Source organism: Coregonus lavaretus (genome assembly GCF_964263955.1).
Source record: "Coregonus lavaretus genome assembly, chromosome: 26".
In the NCBI taxonomy this organism is placed as follows: domain Eukaryota; kingdom Metazoa; phylum Chordata; class Actinopteri; order Salmoniformes; family Salmonidae; genus Coregonus; species Coregonus lavaretus.
Genome location: NC_140013.1, coordinates 1,833,553 through 1,850,254, shown reverse-complemented (window position 1 = coordinate 1,850,254; position 16,702 = coordinate 1,833,553). Strand labels below are relative to the sequence as shown.

Here is a 16,702-nt window from a genome sequence, read left to right as displayed (position 1 = left end):
CATTGTAGAATAATAGTATATTTATATTATATTTTAGTCATTTAGCAGACGCTCTTATCCAGAGCGACTTACAGTGAAGACATCAAAACTATGAAATACCACATATGGAATCATGTAGTAACCAAGAAAGTATTAAACAAATCAAAATATATTTTACAATTTTCAAAGTAGCCACCCTTTGCTTTGATGACAGCTTTGCACACTCTTGGCATTCTCTCAACCAGCTTCATGAGGAATGATTTTCCAACAGTCTTGAAGGAGTTCCCGTGTATGCTGAGCACTTGTTGGCTGCTTTTCCTTCACTCTGCAGTCCAACTCATCCCAAACCATCTCAATTGAGTTGAGGTCAGGTGATTGTGGGAGGCCAGGTCATCTGATGCAGCACTCCATCACTCTCCTTCTTGGTCAAATAGCCTGGAGGTGTGTTTTGGGTCATTGTCCTGTTGAAAAACAAATGGTAGTCCCACTAAGCCCAAACCAGATGGGATGGTGTATCGCCGCAGAATGCTGTGGTAGCCATGCTGGTTAAGTGTGCATTGAATTCTAAATAAATCACAGACAGTGTCACCAGCAAAGCACCCCCACACCATCACTTCTCCTCCTCCATGCTTCACGGTGGGAACCACACATGCGGAAATCATCCGTTCACCTACTCTGAGTCTCAGAAAGACACGGCGGTTGGAACCAAACATCTCAAATTTGGACTCCAGACAGATTTCCACCGGTCTAACATCCATTGCTCGTGTTTCTTGGACCAAGCAAGTCTCTTCTTCTCATTGGTGTCCTTTAGTAGTGTTTTTTTGCAGCAATTCGACCACGAAGACCTGATTCACGCAGTCTCCTCTGAGCAGTTGATGTTGAGATGTGTCTGTTACTTGAACTCTGTGAAGCACTTATTTGGCCTGCAATTTCTGAGGGTGGTAACTAACGAACTTATCCTCTGCAGCAGATGTAGCTCTGTGTAGCTCAGTTGGTAGAGCATGGCGCTTGCAACGCCAGGGTTGTGGGTTCGAGTATGAAAATGTATGCACTCACTAACTGTAAGTCGCTCTGGATAAGAGCGTCTGCTAAATGACTAAAATGTTTTTTAAATGTAGCAAAGCAGAAGGCAGAGATTGCCTGTGACCTTAACAGGGGAAATTAGGGTTTGTCTGAAATGGCAGCCCATTTCCTATATAGTCCGCTTTACTTTACAGGGAAGAGTCCCGTTTATTTTCTTTATTGTTGGACATGACCAAGGGATTTAATAGTGAAATATACACTGTGCATTTGGAAAGTATTCAGACCCCTTGACGTTTTCCCATTTTGTTATGTTACAGCATTATAAAAATAAAAAAACTCAATCTACACACAATACCTCATGTAAATAAAATCTCATTTACACAAGTAATCAGCCCCTTCACTCAGTACTTTGTTGAAGCAACTTTGGCAGCAATTAAAGCCTCAACTCTTCTTGGGTATGATGGTACAAGCTTGGCACACCTGTATTTGGGGAGTTTCTCCCATTCTTCTCTGCAGATCCTCTCAAGCTCTGTCAGGTTGAATGGGGAGCGTCGCTGCACAACTATTTTCAGGTCTCTCCAGAGATGTTCGACCAGGTTCAAGTCTGGGCTCTGGCTGGGCCACTTAAGGACATTCAGAGACTTGTCCCGAAGCCACTTGTGCGTTGTCTTGGCTGTGTGCTTAGGGTCATTGTCCTGTTGGAAGGTGAACCTTCGCCCCAGTCTGAGGTCCTGAGCGCTCTGGAGCAGGTTTTCATCAAGGATCTCTCTGTACTTTGCTCCGTTCAGCTTCCCTTGATCCTGACTAGTCTCCCAGTCCCTGCCGCTGAAAAACATCCCCACAGCATGCTGCCACCACGCTTCACCGTAAGGATGGTGCCAGGTTTCCTCCAGACGTGATGCTTGGCATTCAGGCCAAAGAGTTCAACCTTGGTTTCATCAGACCAGAGGATCTTGTTTCTCATGGTTTGAGAGTCCTTTAGGTGCCTTTTGGCAAACTCCAAGCGGGCTGTCATGTGCCTTTCACTGAAGAGTGGATTCCATCTGGCAAATATAATATAATATGCCATTTAGCAGACGCTTTTATCCAAAGCGACTTACAGTCATGCGTGCATACATTTTTTTGTGTATGGGTGGTCCCGGGGATCGAACCCACTACCTTGGCGTTACAAGCGCCGTGCCCTACCAGCTGAGCTACAGAGGACCACAAATACCATAAAGGCCTGATTGGTAGTGCTGCAGAGATGGTTCTCCTTCTGGAAGGTTCTCCCATCACCACAGAGGAACTCTGGAGGTCTGTCAGAGTGACCATCGGGTTCTTGGTCACCTACCTGACCAAGGACCTTCTCTCCCGACTGCTCAGTTTGGCCGGGCGTAAAGCTCAAGGAAGAGTCTTGGTGTTTCCAAACTTCTTCCATTTAAGAATGATGGAGGCCACTGTGTTCTTGGGGACCTTCAATGCTGCAGACATTTTTTTTTGTACCCTTCCCCAGACCTGTGCCTCGACACAATCCTGTCTCGGAGCTCTACGGACAATTCCGTCGAACTCATGGCTTGCTTTTTGCTTTGACACGCACTGTCAACTGTGGGACCTGACATAGACAGGTGTATATCTTTCCAATCAATTGAATATACCACAGGTGGAACCAATCAAGTTGTAGAAATATCTCAAGGATGATCAATGGAAACAGAATACACCTGAGCTCAATTTTGAGTCTCATAGCAAAGGGTCTGAATACTTACGTAAATAAGATCTGTTTTGTTATTTTTAATACATTTGCAAAAAACCTGTTTCCACTTTGTCATTATGGGGTATTGTGTGTAGATTGAGGGAAAAATATAATTTAATACATTTTAGAATAAGGCTGTAACGTAACAAAATGTGGAAAAAGTCAAGGGGTCTGAATACTTTCCGAATGCAGTGTATATACAAAAGTATGTGGACACCCCTTCAAATGAGTGGATTCAGCTATTTCAGCCACACCAATTGCTGACAGGTGTATAAAATCAAGCAAACAGCCATGCAATCTCCATAGACAAACAGTGGCAGTAGAATGGCCTTACTGAAGAGCTCAGCGACTTTCAACGTGGCACCGTCATAGGATGCCATCTTTCCAACAAGTCAGTTTGTCAAATTTCTGCACTGCTAGAGCTGCCCTGGTCAACTGTATGTGCTGTTATTGTGAAGTGGAAACGTCTAGGAGCGACAACAGCTCAGCCGCAAAGTGTTAGTCCACACAAGCTCACAGAATGGGACTGCCGAGTGCTAAAACTGGAAGCAACGTCATTAAAATAACTGTTCGTCTGAGCTTCATGAAAAGGGTTTCCATGGCCGAGCAGCCGCACACTAGCCTAAGTTCACCATGCACAATGCCAAGCGTCGGCTGGAGTGGTGTAAATCTTGCTGCCATCGGACTCTTGAACAGTGGAAACGCGTTGTCTGGAGTGATGAATCACACTCCACCATCTGGCAGTCCGATGGACGAATCTGGGTTTGGCGGACGCCAGGAGAACGCAACTGTCCGAATACATAGTGCCAACTAAAGTTTGGTGGAGGAGGAATAATGGTCTGGGGCTGTTTTCATGGTTCGGACTAGGCTCCTTAGTTCCAGTGAAGGGAAATCTTAACGCTACAGTATATAATGACATTCTAGACGATTCTGTGATTCCAACTTTGTGGCAACAGTTTGGGAAAGGCCCTTTCCTGTTTCAGCATGACAATGCCTCCTTTTACAAAACGAGGTCCATACAGAAATGGTTTGTCGAGATCGGTGTGGATGAACTTGACTGGTCTGCACAGAGCCCTGACCTCAACCCCATCGTACACCTTTGGGATGAATTGGAACGCCGACTGCTAGCCAGGCCTAATCGCCCAACATCAGTGCCTGACCTCACTAATGCTCTTGCGGCTGAATAGAAGCAAGTCCCCGCAGCAATGTTCCAACATCTAGTGGAAAGCCTTCCCAGAAGAGTGGAGGCTGTTATAGCAGCAAAGGGGGGACCAACTCCATATTAATGCCCATGATTTCGGAATGAGATGTTCAACGAGCAGGTGTCCACATACTTTTGGTCATGTAGTGTATGTAATCATATACAAACGTATGTTTTAGTTAAATACTATCTGTTTGGCCTTCTTGCGGTGAATTTGCAATTTACAAATGATTTGTAATTATTTTCCGGCCCCCTGACCATTGGCTCAAGAAAAAAAACATCCCACGGCTGAATCTAGTTGATGATCCATGATATAGGGTGCCATTTTAGACAGGTTATTAGATTTGTCAGGATGACACTCACAGCACTGTCAAACTCTATACTGGTGATCCCGGCGTTGCTGCCAGTCAGAGCACCCTTCGGCTCACAGCGACCTGTATACAGGAAGAAAACGGGTATTCATTAGTGCACACCGTAGCAAACATTTTTGCAATGGAAAACATTTAGCAAATAAATAAGCTTCTCTTATTGGACATGTTCTGGTTAGTCTCTTGCCGTTTCCACCCATTTGCTTCCTTTGGGTTCCTAGTGAATACACCCCAGAACCATACCCAATCGGTGCCTGAGGAAGTCCCTGACCATTCTACTCAAATCTTGAGACAAATAAATGGCAGTCAATTTGAAAGGGGGTGATGTCAGGGCCATGTTAATTGTAGCACGCGGCGAAAAACTAAAATTTGCATTCTTATTGGACGAGTGCAGGTAGTCCCTCCCCGCTTCAGTCCATTTTCTTTTGGCGACTAATGAACAAGTCCCAGGATAGACTGCTACAACACAGAACAAGAGTATACATTAAAATACACACCAACTGAACACATGCCACCATTTCAAATTACAAGAACTATAGGGCAATTCTATGCAGCTGTGGTGAATAATCGGCATTGGCATTAGGGGTATGAACGTTTAAATGAAAATTGGGATCCTTAACATAAATCCCTAATGGAAAAACATGTTTTTCTTTTTTTCTCCACAACATTAAAATCACAGTGCAGCTGGCTCACCTGCTCTTACTCTTCTCTAATGATGCCAGTGTGTTCTGTCTTCGGTCTGTTTCGTGTAGAATATCCTAGCCTATTCATTGATGATAGGCCCTGCTTTACTGAAGTCGCGAGACATTGCAAGCCAAGAAATTGCGAAATACAGCATTCCATTGCGAGATACAGCTTTCGATTGCCGATAGATAGGCCTAGTGCAGGGTTCTGACTGTCTGCCTGGTGGCCGACCAGCCTATACTGTGCCCCTCCTCCCTCTCTCTCTCCGTCCCTCACTATGAAAGACGGGAGTGTTTGTATTCTCAGAAGTACAGCAACTAAAATCAGTCTCCTCCGTTCCAAAAATATTTCATCTTAGGAGTCGATTCCTAGAGGACGATTCCTACCGACAACAAAAAAATGTCCTTCCCTGACTTTGCCTAAATGTTTGTATGTTACATTACTCATTTATCAGAATTTTGAAATCACAAACAGAAAAGTATTGAGCCTTTCTACCTATTTTTTTAAATACCTATTCACAACTTAACCCACAAAGACAATGCACTGTAGGACGTTGGTACCCAGCCAGGCGCTAATGTGTCTCTCTCTCCTCACTGAATGGCAAATGGATTAAATGGGCAATAATCGTGCACATTACTTCACAATTGAATTTAAAATTAGGCCTAACTGGATGATAAGGAATTATTTATCAGCATTTGCACTCATGTTTATAGCAAATTATTTGACCGCACGCCTTACGGGTTGATATCATTCGCTCTTACATTTTAAATTTGTAAAAAGAAGCAGTTATGGTACCGTTTTATAAAAATATTTATTGTAAGGGAAACGAAAACATGCTACGTATTGCAGTAGGCCTTTAGAATATTGCAAAACATATCCTTGACTCTATCCGAGTTGATGCGTGAGGGGAAGCAAATGATGTCTGTCAGTCTGCGCAGCCGGCCCATCGAAACTACACCTAAACTATACCGAAACTAATTTCACACATAATAAGAATTAGCCTAAAGACCAGATTAAATTGACAATAGTCTGATGAGTGACAATATTATCAGTTATCAAATTATACATGAAGAGATGGGCGCAGCTTGGAATTGACAGATGCAGGGAAAGGAGTATCACTATCAAATCCTCCTTCAGAAAAAGACTCAATGCAGGTAAAACGTTTAGATTTCTATATAATATCAGAAACTGCAGAATATGCTCTATGACACACTGTTGTCAAATTATACAAAATTCAAAAGGCTCAGCTCTATTTCCAAATATCACTTTTTCCAAGAATATGCACGCTATCAATGCGTTCAGCACCACTCGCGCAGCAGCATTGCTCTGGCTACTAAGCAAAGACTAGTAACATAATAAACGTAAAAATATGTTAATTCTGTTTTGATTTTTTTTTTATACATTGTTATTTCCACAATGTTTCTTTAGACCTGCCAAAACGAAATAATGGATTTCTTTGTGATGGATTTTACTCTTGAACTAATGGTTTTTCGTTTTTACTTCTAGCCTACGAGGTCTGGAGCCTACAGGTTTTCTATTCTACCTGATATTTAATTGCACACACCAGGTGTCCCAGGTCTAAATCAGTCCCTGATTAGAGGGGGGAAATGAAAGAATGCAGTGGAACTGGCTTCGAGGTCCTAGAGTAACAAACTAATGCTATTATGTTCTTTGAAATATAAAAAATAATTGTATTCTAATGTTACCTTCATAAACACAACCAAATGATTATTCTTCGGATAGCATAATTGAAACATATTTATTAGCCTGTCAGAATGTTGATGAGTCATTGACTGGAAATGGTGTCGTAAATAGGCTATATGCCTAAGTTTTTCACTAGGACTTTGCAGAATTATACAAAAGATATCCTTGACTATCTAAAAAAACCCAACTATTGTTATATTTTTACATGGATATATTTCCACAAATATTTCTTCATGCAATTCATCCTTTACAATTGTTTCTGCACTATTTGTCAAGCGTTGGTGCTTATGTTTGCGCACCTTGCGGGTTGATATGCATCTGATGCGTATGCTAAAGGAGACGCTGACAATGTTCTCAACATTCTCTAGTGGGTACTTATAGGCTGAAAGGCCAGGCGGTTCTAGTGTTAAAAAGTCGTAGTGTACCCTTACAGACAAGTAAACATGCCATAGCCGAGGCGCTTTCAAAGGTATATGACTGCGGTAGATATAACTTCATTCCACCGGCCCTAGCGGTCATACATAGGCCCCAAGTAATAGGACCATTATTCTGCATTGTGAATTGACCTGGAATTTTTCTTATCATTTTAACGGAAAAACTATGATAGAAATTGTAGTTTAAACATTAAGCAAAATGGTCCTTTTGTCACATCCCTAATTGACATACTCCCGTTTGGTGCGCTCTAATCATGCTCCTTTCATGAAGGTCTCAGCTTGAAAACTTGAGATCATCTACCTATCCCAATCCCACACCCCGATACTCCTTGGTGATTGGTCATGTTGGATGTCCATCATCACTGTGACGCCTTGGTCTCTTAGAGACACAGGATGTGAGGTCATCCTCTCTGTCAGCAGCCCCTGTGGCCAACGATGCACAACTAGAGCATGCTGGGAGTAGAGCAGGGGCTGCTGGGAGCAGAGGGGACAATGGGAAAGGACTTGGGCAATCAGACCTTTTACAGTTCATCACTGACCTCCAGACCTACAACAGTCACACACTTTACTCATACAAAGACGTCACATACCTGAGACCACCTCCCACAGCTTGACCCTGCGATCCATCCCTCCGGTGGCCAGGAGTCGGGAGCCTGGGCTGAACCGCACCGCATTCACCTCCCCGTCATGGGCGTCCTGAACAGACAAATGCCACACACAGTGGGTGACCAAAGAGTTCTTCAACGTCATTGTGTCGATACAGGCACACACGCAACTGAAAACGTTTCAAAGGGGTTTGCGACAGACAACATTTCTTCTGTTTGGTGCCTAATGAATACGAATCAGGTTAACACAGTAAATACAGGCGGTGACTGAAGATACAGAGGTTGTTTTTAAACCACAAACACATTTCATAAACACTTTCTCAATTGGTGCACAGCTCCATTGAAAGCCCATTAAAGCCATTTAAGTATTTTTCTTTCTCTCCTGCATCGTTTTCTGAAGTTTAGGTCTCAGCTTGAAAACTTGAGATCATCTACCTATCCCAATCCCACACCCCGATACTCCTTGGTGATTAGTCATGTTGGATGTCCATCATCACTGTGACGCCTTGGTCTCTTAGAGACACAGGATGTGAGGTCATCCTCTCTGTCAGCAGCCCCTGCGGCCAACGATGCACAACTAGAGCATGCTGGGAGTAGAGCAGGGGCTGCTGGGAGCAGAGGGGACAATGGGAAAGGACTTGGGCAATCAGACCTTTTACATCTCATCATTGACCTAAACGTGTGAGAGAGAGAGCTGGCCTGATCTCAAAACACTGTGTGTAGGAGAATGAAATGAAGAAACTTACAAATACGTGGAGGGCCGTGGAGGGAACACGGACATCGGCACACACTCCGGAGGGGGTCTCCGTGTTTTCGGGTGATGTTCCGTACGAGTTCCCAGGACGACGCCTGCCAACAGAGAGGAGAGCTTTCAATAAATTCAGTCAGAGATCACCATGCATGTTTGAGATCAACTACGTTGCAGTCGGTCTTCGCAGAATTGCTGATTTACAATTCACCTCACATCGCAAAATGACTTGACGACCCATTATGTGATTGAGATTAGCAATTCTGCGCCTCGCCTTGCCTCGCTCAAACTAGTAATCACCTCAAAACGTGCAGACAATCAAAAAGAAAACACATTCAGGGAAGTCGAAATACAACCATATGTTTACAGAACTCATAGCACAACATGCAATGGTCCCAGGGAAGCCAGTGCATGGTCAGAGAGCAGAGCGATGGAAGTGAGAAGTAGTCAGGGAACTCTTGTCAGGAAGCAAATGGAAGCCAGGGATTTCTAGGATCCCAAATCAGTTGCCACTAACGGCCAAACTAAACCGCAAGCGTAGCATAGCTGAAACGGTCCCACTTTTAACCAACGAGACATGCAGAAGCAACTCACAACTGGCTCACTTTTCATTTTACGCTAACGGAAAGGAAAACGCAATGCTTGCAGGGTAGTTTCGGAGTAAATCCACAAAGGAAATCCTTCAACAATCAAACTAGGCTACATACCATAGCCAATACGCTATAGCCAAGTGTCACAGTAGCTAAACAGTGTAGGAGCGGTTGCCAACTGTAAACAACTTTAGCTAGCAAGCTAACCATCATGGAGCAAAACAATTCACTTATTTACAGTAAGCCAATAACGGCACTGCTCTTTGCTAGCAAACGTAATGCTGCCTCAAACTGAAAAGAGAAATAGACGTGAAATTACCATGGTATAAGACTTGATATCTAACAACCGATATTAAAGTTTATTTTTAAATGAATAAAAAAATATGTATATATTTTACTGCTTAACAAAGTTCACTGGCTAACTTAATGATCCTGCTTTATGGAACACCCTAAAGTCTCCAGCCTTGTTTACATACCGGTATAAGGGTGGGGGGAGCGGGGGAAATCACACACAAAGACGTAGGCGCTTTGAAAAGCATGTCAGTATTTGATGTTCGCACACTAATAAAGGTAGACTTACTAGAGGGAACACTTTGGAATTATCAAAACAAATGACCCCATTCACATTAGGTGGAATTAGGCTCACTCAACACAAGCAATATAAAAAGAAAAGGAAACATTTAGCAAGAGGTGAGTTCCAGAATTTATGAATTTGCTTTGGAACAACTTCCACAAAAAACTATTTAAGTTCCTTGCAGAAATATGATAAAAAAGCCATTGAATTACTAACAAAGCAATTGGTATGTCCGAGACCCCATTTTAAAATCAATCCATCAGTTTAAGATTTGATGGTCAGTCGATAAGTGCCACTGTCATTCCCAGATTTGGCCCTAGATAAATCCCACGTGGGAAACTAATAAGGGGGCACTAATACTCTTTTACTCAAACCCTGTAGGAGGCTCTCGTAAGAATCGGACAGTTCTGTTCTAAAGGCAAATGGCTCTTAGTGATCATTTCCTTCATCGTTAGTTCTACAGGAATCCTCTTTAAGGCCACATGGCTGCTGTATGAACTAGGTTGGGAGGTGAAAACCCTCAAATGAACTTTTTGTTATTGTTGTTAGACGTTTTTTCTTCTGATACGTTATTTTTGTACTATACTCTTATTTTATTCTATTGAGTCTGATTATGTTAGTAATAGTGAATATTGATTTACAGGGAGGTGAAAACCCTCACTGAGAAGCCAAATGTAATAGTGCCATATTTTTAGTAGCTACATCAAGATGCCTCCTCTCTAACACACATACACACAGGCCCACACACACACCCACGTCGGCCCACACACACAGGCGCGCACACAGCTGTGAGCCCTATAGACACCACAGTGACGTTTCACCTGGAGTCTGGAGGGAGGAGTCCGGGCTCCACAGACTCAGACACGCTGCAGACGGACAGACAGAGAGAAGCCATCATCAACAGGATGGACACACCCGCCCAGAGAGGATCCACATGGGAACCACGGTAACATCAGGGAAAAATGTTTGAAAATGTAATGCAACATAAAACGAAAATGCCCCTTTCCAGGGGTGTATTCATTTACGCACACCGTAGCAAGACTTTATGCAATGAAAACAGCTATTTTTTGGGGGGGCAGATTCAGTTCCGGCCCGTTTGCTTCCACTTGGTACGTAGTGAATACACCCCTTGTAGTCCATCCTAGTTTCAGTCGGTTCTCTTCCGTTTGGTGCCTTATGAACACAACCCAGGACAGACGACCAGACATACACCCATAGAGTGGAAGACAACAGTCTCGCCACACTGAGAACCAAGCAAACGCACCCAAATATGTTGGAGATTGAGTCCAACAGGCCGCTTTGAGGAGGCTGTCCGGAGATACGTTTACTACGAGAGAGGAACACAGAGAGGAGGGTTATTTCATATGCAACACAACACCTCAACCAAACAATACACTGCCAGGTCCAGAAACATCCGTAGCCCCAACTTTCTAGGCACTTGTGTAGATTTGAAAATATTTGATATATTGAGTATAAACCAGACCTGGGTTGAAATAATATTTAGGGTATTTCAATTACTTTAAAAGACATTTGGAAGTAAGTATTTGGATTATATATCTTTTTTATACAAGTAGTTGAATATCGGAATGTATTTGGAAATACAAAAAATAAATACTCCCATGCATTTGAACCCAGGTCTGTATGGTACTTGAAATAACGCATTTGATTATTTTTAAATAGTAGGCTTTTTATAGTAAGTTCATTTGAAAATATGTTCAATTACCAATAGAAGTAGTGGATTTGACCACGTTATTTGAAAATACTCAAATACACAGAAAATAGGTATTTAAAGAACAAATCATTTGAACCCAGGTCTGGTATAAACAATATGCCGATTGGTGAAGATGTTGCCCAAGCCTTTCATAGGGCAAGGTAGAGCTACTTCTATATTGTTTAGATCTATCAAATTCTTACATATCTACATCAAGTGTGTAGGACTGGCTATAGGGGCCAGGGTTTCCCTAAGAACATGTTTGAGTCACACTCCCACCTGGGGGTGCGGCTGAGCGGCCGGTTGGGAGAGGCCTCTCCAGTGCCTTTCCCAGAATCCTCAGCTAGAACCTCGATGTCGTCGTCCCTGAGGAAAGGAGACCAGAAAAGTCAAACATCAACCCTAGGGGTGAGTCTCAATTGAATTTCCTTCATCCTTTGTGTCCTCGTCATAACTGTGTAGTGTGATATACATTTAAATATTACAATTTTACACTAAATAACATTTGATTAATACAATATTTAAGCAGTCGGCTTCTCAAATATTATACGGAGAATGAAGGGCATGATGAAGACGCTTTGCGACAGTAAGGGAATCTGATTCGATTGGTCCTCAACTCGCAGCTCAAACACATCATTCAGGATCAAGTGGAGTTAGCCTGCCCCGGAAAAGGTTCAAGCTGAAGCATTCGTTGCATTAGAAATGTACCTGACTAAAAGGACAGCCTCCTTTGTGTCAACGGTTATCCCAAGTTGAGCTCGGAATTGACCAATTTAGCTCACTAACTCTATCCTGCTTCGTAGTAGATCCCTCTGCTCAGAGCAGTCTTCTGTGGTTCTACGGTAAATAGTACTCACGGGTCCATGGGCAGGGGCTCCTTTGCAGCGTCTGCGAGCTCCTTCTGAAGCTTGGCTTGTCTGCGCCTGGAACGAAAAGCAAAAAAACAACAACTACATAAAATGGACCCATTACTGGATTACACAACCTAACACTTATTTAGAAGGTTTTCCTTAAAATGAAGGTGACATGTGGTCGTTTTGCCTACTTTAGTTGAATCCATTGATTGCTAGTTGCTCCTGATAAGAGCGTCTGCTACATGATTAAAATACAAAAAGTACTGAAATTATATGAAATTGCATGCAGGCCACTTGGGGGCACCTAGAAGATAGATCATTGAGCCACAACTGGGTCTCCAAGCCTTCCCGGCTCCAAGCCAGCCACCCAGTTGCTCCATACGCCCTCATCACACTAAGATATGATACAACTAGAGCTTAGTCGAGCTTCTCGCTCACTTGTAGGTTTGCTTTATGTAAAATATGCTAAAGCTTGGAATAAATAAAATGTGACTCAGTGACAACATAAGGCTGTTTTCCTCAAGAAATAGAATATGCTTCATGTTTTGTTTCCTTGCCATGATACTTCCTGGTATCGTGATACCCGGTATCGGGTCAACCCTACTCACTTGCAATCTTTCTCGTTTTCCGCGTTGAGCTTGTTGGCCTCTTGGGATTTCTCGGCCATCCAGCGCGACACCAGCTCCTGGTTGTCATCGGTGGTGCGCCGCAGCTTCTCCTCCAGGGCACCGAAGGTGATCTGAAGGGCGTCGTACTCATCCTTCAGCGTCTGGTTGGCCTGCTCCAGGTCCTGCAGCTGACCACGCAGCTCCCGGCACTCGCCCTCCAGCTCGGCAATCTGCCGCTGGTACTCCTGCATCCTGGCAGAAAAATTAATTGATGTCAGGGGGAAAAGGAGGAACGCCGATTTGGAAGGGGTCAGTTGCAATGTGGATCAATGTAATGAAAAAAACATAAAAAACAACTTAAAGATTTTACTGAGTTACAGTTCATACAAGTAAATCAGTTAATTTAAATTAATTCATTAGGCCCTAATCTATGGATTTCACATGACTGGGAATACAGATATGCATCCGTTGGTCACAGATACCTTGAAAATAAGGTAAGGGCTTGGATCAGAAAACCAGTCAGTATCTGGTGTGACCACCATTTGCCTCATGCAGCGCGACATCGCCTATGCATAGAGTTGATTAGGCTGTTGATTGTGGCCTGTGGAATGTCCCACTCTTCAATGCTCAGTTTGGCAGCTGCGCGAGTGGGAGGGAGATGTGCTTGGTGATCTTTTTTTTCAGCAATTTTCTTGAAGATCACTCCGCGACCCACACGCTGCAGCGCTGTCGTTCAGCAGCAGATGATGCGCTGTCAGCCACTGACTTGTCATTCCCACTCGCCATCACTCTCCGCTGTCAACGAATTGACTCAAGCTAGCCAGAAGTTCTGACAGAACGCAATCGTTTTGAAACGCAAATACAGCGATGAGTTTCTCGCTCTTGGTTTCATACAAACGTTGAGAAATAAGGAGGAGCGCCGCCCACAATGTGTTTTGTGCAGGGAAGTGCTTAGTAATGAGTCTCTCAAAATGAACAAATTAAAAACACCACGTCCTGACCAAACATCCACAGCATGACGGTAAACCCAGGGACTTTTCTCAGAACAGGGCAGAATGCTTCAGGCAGGGGCACAACTTTCACTGGGGACGGGGGGGGCGGACGGACATGTCCCCCACCCCCCCACCTACATTCTGAAATTGCATTTTTGTCCCCCCCCAGTTTGATCATAGCAATGTGATACAAAAAGCAGCAACAGTGTGCTTTGGGACCATGCGGACGGCCACGAGCGGTCGGGTAGGTAGGCTGTTTGGAGTGTTCAGCCGGCTGGATTTAGGACCACGCGGACGCCACAGAGTGGGCTGACAGGCTGTGAGAAGGCAAAGCTTCTGGAAGGCTGGCTGGACCAGCACAGGAGAGTTGAGCATAGTTCAGTGTGAATGTGTTGCGCTCTTTCACCGAGTTGTAAAAGCAAGCAGAGCAGAAACTGGCTACTCTTTAGTTGACTGATGTAGCTGGCAAGGTAACTGCTGTTTAAGTTAACAGAAAAAAAACGAGTGTTTATTCACAGTGCTGAGCTAGTATTGTAACTAACATGTAATGTTCGCTAATATTTCCTCCCCTCTCAACTGAGGTGAATGAATTAGCTACACTAGCTAGTAGCTACAATAGCCAGGTCAGCTCTTCGCCAGTTGATGTACCGTTAGAGAGAGCTGGCCAAAAGTTGGCTAACGTTAACTATTGTTTTTGCCTCAATCACACTCGACCTGAATCAAACGATGAAACCATCAGCCAAACGATTGAAGATTAATATTCTGTTTTTTCAGTGCAATGTGAGTTATTAGTCAGTATGGCAATGTAACGTTATTGATCTAGCTAATTCCCTACTTTTCACACTGACACAGTAATAAACAGCTGTCATGACTGTCCTGTGTGAGGATGCAATGGCTCAGATCACCTTGGCAATGGTTGACAATAACCAGACCCTCTCATCCACAGAAGAGGGGAGGAGGGCACTGGGCCGGTTGACACTTCACAACCGGTCGTAAATTTAAGCAGGAGAGGACTCTGTACCCTCTAGTATTGGCTAGAGGAATGTCCTTTGTCTCCAGAGACTTTGTCCCACCCAACACTTTAATGTTCAAATTATGAATACTGGAACAATATTTATAACATAAGAACGTGGGGAATGGTCAATGGGGATCTAAAGAATAATCATGTCATATTGTTTATTATTTTGTGATGTCATTAAGAATGGTATCAAGAAAATACTGTAACTTGGAAAGTATATCCCCAATACGTTGTGTATATAATATTAAAAATTAAAGTATTTTTAAGATAGGAATGTGATTTTAGTTTTCTAATGATAGTTTTTCATATAAGCTTTGCACAAGTAACTAGCCACGCCCCGAGGGAGCTCAGAGAGCGTCAGCATGACGGAGCGCCCATTCGGCCAGAGTGCATAAAAAGCATTGGTAACGAAATTAATTAACAGACCAGAAAGACGTGAGGCGGTCGCTACGTGTCTGAAAATGGTTGGAATGTTGAATCTCAACACGAGGTGAAGATCACCTCCCAGACTAGACCCGGACATTGCCAGGCTCCAGCTGTGCGTGTAAAGTGGTTCAAACTCTGATTAACCACATGAGGTGGAGAGAAGAACTCCCCTCTCAGACAATCACTGGTACAGCCAAGTAGCTGTTCTCACTCCACTACAACTAAGAAGAAGGACATTGTGACCTCCTGTGGACAATCAGAGCCTTACAAGTGAGCTGAGCGAAGACCCAGCCAAAATCCACTTTCCAAGAGGGCTTGGGTTCAACAGAGATAGACGACGAACAAAGGTATCCACACGTAAATACATTCATGATTTTATATTATATATATATATTATATTATTATTATTATTATTATATGATTTCTTACTCCAAACGGGCGGTGGCTCATGCACAAAGTACTATGATTACTTTGAGTGGTTTCCAAATGTATCAACGATAAGGGTCTCTTTCTCTTTCCACCCCTCCCTCTTTTGGTAGACAAGCAGTCATGTTGCTGCTATTCTGCTAGGGACTTTTTCTCATGTATTAAGTGTGTATGTTAATTCTGTGTTATTATTTAGTTAACTAGTAAATAAATGATTAAACCAATTTGTGTAGTACTGAATCATAAGTAAAGCTGATTTTTGCGGATCGAATAAGGTTACGGCCGTTCAGAATGATATGATAAGAGGTTATGAATTAATACGTTGACTGTATTATGGATGTGATAGGTAAAGACCTTTAGAGTTTCATTCGGGAGATGGTAACTCTATGAACAATTTATTCCATGTTGCCCCAAATCATGAGTTAATTGTTACATGATTAATTTAAAAATCGGGTAACAATTAAACATAGTTAGAGAAATAACAGTCATCAGATTAATGTTAAGTCTTGTCACGACACAGCTGTAACGTTACAGGCCTCACTGTCATGGTGCACAGCAGAGGCCTGCGCGCGACTAAATTCTTAATCCCGCTCCCATCCGCAGCTTTCCATACATACTCCTCCCGCACCCGCTGGCTTTCTGTCCGACTCCCACCCGCTACAGCAAGAACTGGTCCCAAACCCACTCGCAGTCCCACAATGTTATTTTAGGCGTATGTGACGCAGCTCACTTGCCAGCCATGGTCCCAGCAATTTTGTGCCCTATAGGCAACCTAGCAGCCTAACATAGCAGCCTAACCACGTTGGTTGAGCTCTCTCCACTTCATTCCATTATCAATAGCCTATTTATTTAAAGACAATGTAGTAAACTACAGTCTAATCATATTTAAGTTAACTGCCACGTGATTCTCCGACCATGTATTCAGCCTACTCTATTTAAAATGAGACCACACATACTAGCTGCACTTGAACTCTCACGCCAAACTAGGAGAGGTAGGATACTGACGTTGAAGCAGCGAATTGAGGGTG

At 43.3% G+C, this 16,702-nt stretch overlaps 1 protein-coding gene across 1 annotated transcript in view; it reads right to left on the bottom strand.

Annotated features, from left to right (window-relative positions):
• LOC311102131 (autophagy-related protein 16-1-like) overlaps positions 1 to 16,702 on the bottom strand; it is a 39,876-nt gene that overhangs the window by 14,725 nt on the left and 8,449 nt on the right. Inside the window, exons 6-12 of the mRNA XM_084143367.1 lie at positions 12,813 to 13,064; positions 12,208 to 12,273; positions 11,630 to 11,716; positions 10,904 to 10,966; positions 8,474 to 8,576; positions 7,713 to 7,818; positions 4,296 to 4,366 (exon numbers count right to left, since the gene is read on the bottom strand). Coding sequence (XP_083999493.1) covers positions 4,296 to 4,366; positions 7,713 to 7,818; positions 8,474 to 8,576; positions 10,904 to 10,966; positions 11,630 to 11,716; positions 12,208 to 12,273; positions 12,813 to 13,064 — 748 coding nt within the window. The remainder of the gene's footprint in view (positions 1 to 4,295; positions 4,367 to 7,712; positions 7,819 to 8,473; positions 8,577 to 10,903; positions 10,967 to 11,629; positions 11,717 to 12,207; positions 12,274 to 12,812; positions 13,065 to 16,702) is intronic.